The following is a 7,144-nucleotide window of genomic DNA, read 5'->3' as shown; positions in this document are numbered from 1 at the left end:
GATACGTTGAGAATAAACAACGTATCATCATGGATCGTATCATGGCGGAGGAGGAGGCGGAGGAAGAGGAGGCCCGTAAACGCTCGTTGGCAAAGAATGTTGAAGAGGATGACAATTCCTTGTATCATCCTGATCAACAATCTTTGGGCAAAGAAGGGCCTCTTTTGGTGGAAGACGGCGAGCCTCTTTTGGTTTGAGGATGATGAATATATGAGATAAATAAAAACTTCTTTTTCTGTTTAAAAAACTATTTTATTTAGAATCTTGTCGATATCTACGTGTCGCCTCATCTATCCCATAAGTGATCAATTAAATCAGATTGAAGCTGATCATGCATATCAGCATTTCTAACACTGAAAACGTTAGCAACAAACTCACCAATCGAAATAGTACAGCGAGATGATTGAGGAGGAGCAGAATGGGGTTCGTAAATAAAATCAAGATCTAGTTCACGCTCATCCTCAATAATCATATTATGTAATATGATGCATGCAGATCGTTTGGCTTAAAGAGCCGGCAAAATCTTTGTACCATAGCAAAGCGTGCTTGCAAGACACCAAAACCACGTTCAATATCCTTTCTCGCAGCCTCTTGAGCCTTTGCAAAGTTGTATTATATAACACATTGGCATCAATACATCTCACACAATTTTACGAATTACATTTCTTTTTTGAGACTGGGGGTTAGGCAAGGTCTTGACTAAAGAGGTATAATTTGGATAAATCCCATCTGCCAAATAATAGCCCTTGTCATAGCTTTACCATTGACCGTAAAGGTAACTCCAGGCATATCACCTTTTGCCAAAGTTGAAAAAATGGGGGAGCTGTGATGTTTGAGATATTAAAAATAGATAAAACAGAATAAAAAAAGAAGTAATAAGAAATGAGTCTCTATTAATCCTTTATTAAAGTTATAGAGAGAAAGTCATCGCAAAAGGGAGAACGCTTTTTATATCAAACATCTGGGAGATTGAATCTGGTAAGGAATAGGCAGTGGCTTGTTTCTATCTTCTGAAACATGGCAATTAGAATTACATGGTCTTAAGTCAATCAATACTTTCTTATATTGATTGGCCCAAATTATTAAGTGAAACATTCTCATTAGATGACACTTCAGTAACAGATAAATGAGAATCAAAAACAACCAATAATAATATAATTCCCAATATATAATCTGTAACAAGATTTTACTGGTAATATGAGAGTACCACTCGAATATTATAATTTAACCACATTGAAGGTCATTATATACGATATTTATTGGAGGAAATACGACAGGAGCGATGGATGACGTTAATGTCATTGAGAGCACCAGGAGTACCAAAAAGGAGTGCCAGATCAATAGGTCCTAGGAAGCTACTGCTTCCAAAATCACAATTTGTGTGCCGCTTTTCCCGGTAAAGTTTCCATGGAATGCCATTGGACAGTTCTTCCATTCCCAGTGCATACAATCTATAGATCCAAGCATGCCCGGGAAACCTCTCTTCTCTCCAGCGTCCAAAAGACGGTCTACGTCCTCTTGCGTGGGGTTTCGCATGTACTCTTTCCCAAAAACATTCACAATGGCGTAACAGAATCTTTTTAGACTTTCCATTGCAGTTGATTGGCCCATACAAAGATATTTATCGATTGCGTTCGATCCGAGACCATAAGCTAACTGACGCATGGCTGCGATCATCTTTTGGAGAGGCGATAACCCCAAGCAGTTGGCTTCGTTGACCTTTTGCTCGAAGTAGTTGTCGTGAGCCTCCACTTCCTTGGCAATTCGTAGAAATAGACTTCGTCTCATTCTGTATCTTCTACGAAACATTTTGTCTACATAGATAGGTGTCTCCGAGAAGTAGTCTCTCATAAGGGATTGATGACCTTCGTCCCGTTTTCTCCAAATAATGTTACGTTCTTTGACAAGACGTCTCTATCTTTTTTGGGCAACTCTGCTTTCAAAGCTTTCAAAGTATTCACTATAAGATTATGCATGTAAAGTTCTTCTTCATCCTCATCACTTGATTTTAAATAGTAGTCTGTTATTAGGACAGTTAACGTTTTATAAAAAAAGTAACAAAAGTTTTTCAGGACAAAATGACTGGGACCGAGTTTTCATTTTTTTTTTTTGTACTCAACAGCTGGAGAAATTTTAATTTAGCAAATTTGGTCACAAAAAAATGATTATATTTAATGAAAAATTTAATCAACCGCTGAGGATGCTCTAAGCAAATCAATTAAAAAAATTAACATTAAAATTAACAATTTACCATGCAGGCTGCCATCCGCCAGCATTATCAAGACTATGTTACGGCCAATAACATTATTGGCTGGGACTTCTCCACCTCTGTGATGAGAGGGGTCAATTTGCTAATTGTTCAGTACATCTTCGAGATGTTTCGTGGACAACAACGCGACTCTTTCTATCGCGCCACCCCCTTCATGCCTTGTTAGTTGATATGAGAAGGTTCCTGAAGTTGCGTATCAGACGTAACTGCAAAGACCGGAGAGTCCAATTTTTGCAGGTTCAAAACCTGAATCTCGAGAAGGTTTGCTTGCGTGCTCGTACGCGTAACCAACGTGCTAGGCTGTCTGCAATAAGTACATAATTACAGTTTTGGTGAAGTATCTATCTAACTTTACCTTTAATAGAAGCTGCGAAGAAGAAAGATCAACTTCTTGGCTAACGAGGAGGTCATTGTTGCACGCTTTCACCCAAAGGAAAGCTGCAGGGTCTTTCTCGAGGCAGCCTACATGTCTGAAGATGAAGACAATGTAACCAATGAGCATGTTCAATCCATCTCGTACACCTCCCTCCGCCCAAGTTGGAGAACGGACAAGGTATTTGTAAAAGCGGTAACGAATAATCATGTAAATAATTTGCAACATACCATTTTTTAATATAAACCAGCTAAACAACATGTTCAGCCAGTTGGATTCTCTCCATGGGCATAGAAACCCTGGACATCCTTTGCATCGTACGGTCAGAGTCGTCCGATCGGTTTTGCCAATTGAGAAATTGGCTAACTTACCCAGCTGGGGTGTACGAGATGTCATTTAATAAAATAATTGTCCTCATCTTCTAAATGCCTATCATGTTTAAAAAATTTCATAATAATTCAATGTTTAAAAATAGTGTGTTACTGTACTGTAATTCAAGAAGAAGTAGCCACTGGACCATACGAAGGTAACATTGTTCTTATTCCACGCATCACTTTGTGCTCCACCGTGGAACAAGTTGGTGTTGAATTCAAGAGATGTCAATTCCCAATTCGACCAGCTTTTGCAATGACAATCAACAAATCACAAGGCCAGACATTAGATTCCGTTGGTTTATATCTTCCAACGCCTGTTTTCTCGCATGGACAGCTGTATGTAGCATTATCCCGAGTCAAAAAACCCAGCGACATCAGAATTTCAATTCCTAAAGAAATATCAACTATTGAAGGTGTAGAAGGATCATACACATCAAATGTTGTTTACACTGAAATATTTCGAAATTAATATTCTTTATTCTATCACATCCACATATTCTATTATTTAAATAAATTTTTATTCCCCATTTATTTTTAACAGGCCTGCGGCAGCACGAGGTTTTTTCAAAGCGCAGCGTACCAAACCATAGTGAAGGTCAAAAATTTACCGCAGCGCAGCGAAGGTCAAAATTTTTACCGAAACGGAGGTTTGGTTTGAAAAAACCTCGTTTTACTAAAAATTTGGAATGTTAAAAAGAAAGGACACTTTATATGGTACCATCAGCTATTTATGTACTTACCAAGTCATTATACGTCATATTCTTTACCTTATATTATGCTAAAATCTAAATAATTATTAGCGTTTTGCTGAGATTGAAATGTGGATCTACTAGTAAGCTAATTGCATTAAGTACTTAATGGTCAATTCATCATTACGTCTTTCCTTTCTTTATACTTCCCTCTATTTTTTTAAAAAAATGTCCACACGTAATGTCCCATGCCCCTTATGTGATAGTCTTTTCAATGACGATACTTCAATGCTTCAACATCAACGAAGAGAAAATTGTTCGCGTTTTGCCATAAGAAATATGATGAACGGTGACATTAGTCGTTTAAATGGTAATGCACAACATGTCTCTGAAGAATCTGCTTCTGAAGAGTATACTGATAATGATGTTGTAATGGAGGAACTTTCTGGTAATACCAAATTAAGTGAATAGAAAATGTTTTAGGCTAACTTACATTGTCTTGTCAGAAACGGCATACGAAGATATTTCAGTCACGTACGAAGATCCTATCAAGTTTAAGCATTTTGACCATGATTACGACTGGAATACGATTCAAAAGTTTGAGATAGGTCTTATTAAACTTCTTGATCACAATGGCGTCTCCAGACAAGTTCAACGTGACGTGGTAAAGCATATCAATGATAATCTTCTATCTGCTTTTGACCCAGTTGCTGTTACGGGTAAGCGATGTATTTACTTACAAACTTTTTATAACGCTAATCAAAACTTAGACTTGGGTGGTTTGGTTGCTTCCCCCGAAGCTATTCATAGACTCCTTAACAAAGGCAGTATTAATACCGTCCAAATGTATGATGTGTGTCGTGATGGTTGTTATCTTTTCGATGATAATGTAGACCAATTGTATTGTATTAATCCTAGTTGTGGGAAAAGGCGTTACAAAGACCAGAAAAACGCCGAAGCTTTGATCCATGCTGGTAGCAATACCCCTCAAGAAGCCTTCCAGACCATGGCTATATCTTCTGTGGGTGCTTCACTTGCGGAGCTATTAGTTGATGATGAAATCCGAGAAGATATGGACTATTCCCGCCAATTCAGCCAGTATGATGAAGAAGGCGTTTACATTGATATGTTCTCTGGTTCCGTGTGTAAGGATTTTCTTCAACGAAACTTGCTTACCCGCAACGATGTCTGTCTTGTTTTGTATGTGGATGGCTTCCCTAATAAATCCAAACCAGGAAGTTCCCAGACATTAGTCCACTGTATAGTTATGAATATCTCTGCGTCCAAAAGGTATACATATTTAGCTGCCTTGCGAAAGTATCTGTTATGTTAGCTTACCTATTTATTTATAGAGCAAAGGAGTCAATGATGATTCCATTAGCTATTATACCCGGTCCTAAAAAGCCCGAATACCTCATGAGTTTCTTAAAACCCATTATCAATGAGATTTAAACATTATGCTCAAGAGGTTTTGTGGTTGAAAAGAATAATGTCGTTGTCAACAAAAGCAAAGTCTTCTTGCTCGGTATGACTGGTGACATCCCAGGTATTGCTGACTTGATCAATCATCGTGGGCATACGAGCAACTATGGTTGTAGAATATGTCGCGTAGCGGGTAGTCATCCTGAAGGTAACAATTATGGTATCTACTTTTTGAAGGCTGGCGATATGCGAACAAGACAACAGTTGATTGACGGTGACCTGGTAAATGATCCAGAATATGAATCTCAATATAATACTGATAATTTAAATTAAAAGTTTGATATGCTTGGTATTGATTCTATAATTGGGTCTCTTCCTACCTTCACTGGCACCCCTTTTTTTCTTGGTGACGAAATGCATCTCATCGGTAGAGGACTTGGTACTTTGGTCTATTGTCTTTTGTACCCCCAAAAGAATCAAAAGTTCTATGACACAATAGTTGGTTGCAAAAATTACACGTTCGAGCTGATTACGCAAGACGGAAAATTTTTCGATTCAATCGATGAAAAGGTCAACCAAAGTAGGGTCAATATCCCATCAGCGTTCGAAGGAACATGGAACTCAGCTGTTGGTATCTCCAGAGCTGTTGATTACATCGACTTTCTTTTGTATGTTGTCCCAACAATTATACTTCCACTTATACGAAGCAGTCAGTCTAGAACAGCTTTAATGAATTTGGTAGAGGGGTGCTCTATAGCTCTTCAATGGCGTATCTCACAAGAGGATAATTCGAAGATGAAAAGGTAATAGGAGTTTCTGATTCTACATAAACAAAATGAGACATTGATGCAAATTATTAGATGTTTCTACAAATGGCATACCTTTTTGAATGACGAAATCTGCCATAAAAGAATTAACGCACGAGTCTTCACAGCCAACAACCATTATTTGATGCATTTGCCTTTTTTGGTTGAAAAAATGGGACCGTTGAAATGCTATTCCTGTCGACCAATGGAGCGAACAATCAAGACGTTTACCAACTTGATCCAATCTACGCATCTGATAGGGGCCAATGCATCGAATGTTCTCGGTCACCAAGCTAACTACAGCAAATTGGCCGTGAGACGTTTGGAAACTATTCAGTTCTCTGAATCGATGGATCGTCCTGACACTTATCGGTCTCATTCTTCAGGTGTTCAAATCTGGTCTCCGTTTGTGGCGCAATGCTTGTCAAATCCAGATGAAGAAGAGATATGCTTCGGGGTCCAAAGATCAAAAGTAATTGACGCATTGTATTCCTATTACGATCGTAAGGATGGTCATGCTATTGAAGGTTTGATCTCGTCGAGAATTGAAATTGCTGGTCGTGCATGGAAAGATGATTTGGTGTTTTCTTCTATCATGGACAGAACTTTGAAGAGACTCAAAACAAGAGCAAACAGTCATGTTCTGTTCCAGGCACCTAAAAGTACGGGCCATAGGTAAGTAAAGACTATATATTAACCATATCGAGGCTTACATTATAAATTATAGAACTCTTTCTGTTTGGTTTGTCGGTGTTGTGCACTGTTACTTCAGTCATGTCCAAGACGGTAATGTCAATTTTCTGGCTATTGTTGAGGTGATGAAACAGCAGTAGTTTGACAACTATAATGTCGTGACAGTTGCTCGCAATTCAAGAGGGGATCGGTATAAGAAGTACGCGGTAATATCGATTTCCAACATTCTTGAAGTTGTATGTCTTGTTCGGTATTCTGATTCAGATAACCTCTTCAAGGTTGTTTGGCCTTACATCAAATATACCGATAAGATCGGCCATCGTCCTGCCGGCTCTTTGGGTGATCTTTAGACTGGTTTTCCTTTCTTTCTTCCGCTTTACGAAAAGTTTACAATAAAGCAATTCCTGTCATTGAATCGTCCCATGAAGTGAATGTTCTTTTATTTTTTTATTTTTAATTTATGTGTAGATATGTAAAAAAAGAAAAAAAAAATAGAAATTGGAAGTTCGTGATGGTAC

General features: G+C 38.2%; 1 protein-coding gene across 1 annotated transcript; it reads left to right on the top strand.

Moving 5' to 3' along the window:
• Positions 1-2,252: 2,252 nt before the first annotated feature.
• On the top strand, positions 2,253-3,485 carry EV154DRAFT_566937 (uncharacterized protein; the record flags this gene model as incomplete). The annotated part of the gene is made up of 4 exons (XM_051605985.1): positions 2,253-2,330; positions 2,634-2,852; positions 2,914-3,022; positions 3,118-3,485. The coding sequence occupies 4 exons, from the start codon at positions 2,253-2,255 to the stop codon at positions 3,483-3,485; spliced, it is 774 nt and encodes a 257-aa protein (XP_051454356.1).
• Positions 3,486-7,144: the final 3,659 nt, after the last annotated feature.

The sequence above is a fragment of the Mucor mucedo genome (assembly GCF_025094135.1).
Source record: "Mucor mucedo strain NRRL 3635 chromosome Unknown EV154scaffold_95, whole genome shotgun sequence".
NCBI classification, from domain to species: domain Eukaryota; kingdom Fungi; phylum Mucoromycota; class Mucoromycetes; order Mucorales; family Mucoraceae; genus Mucor; species Mucor mucedo.
The sequence above is the reverse complement of the archived record's forward strand: the minus strand, read 5'-3'. Positions and strand labels throughout refer to the sequence as shown.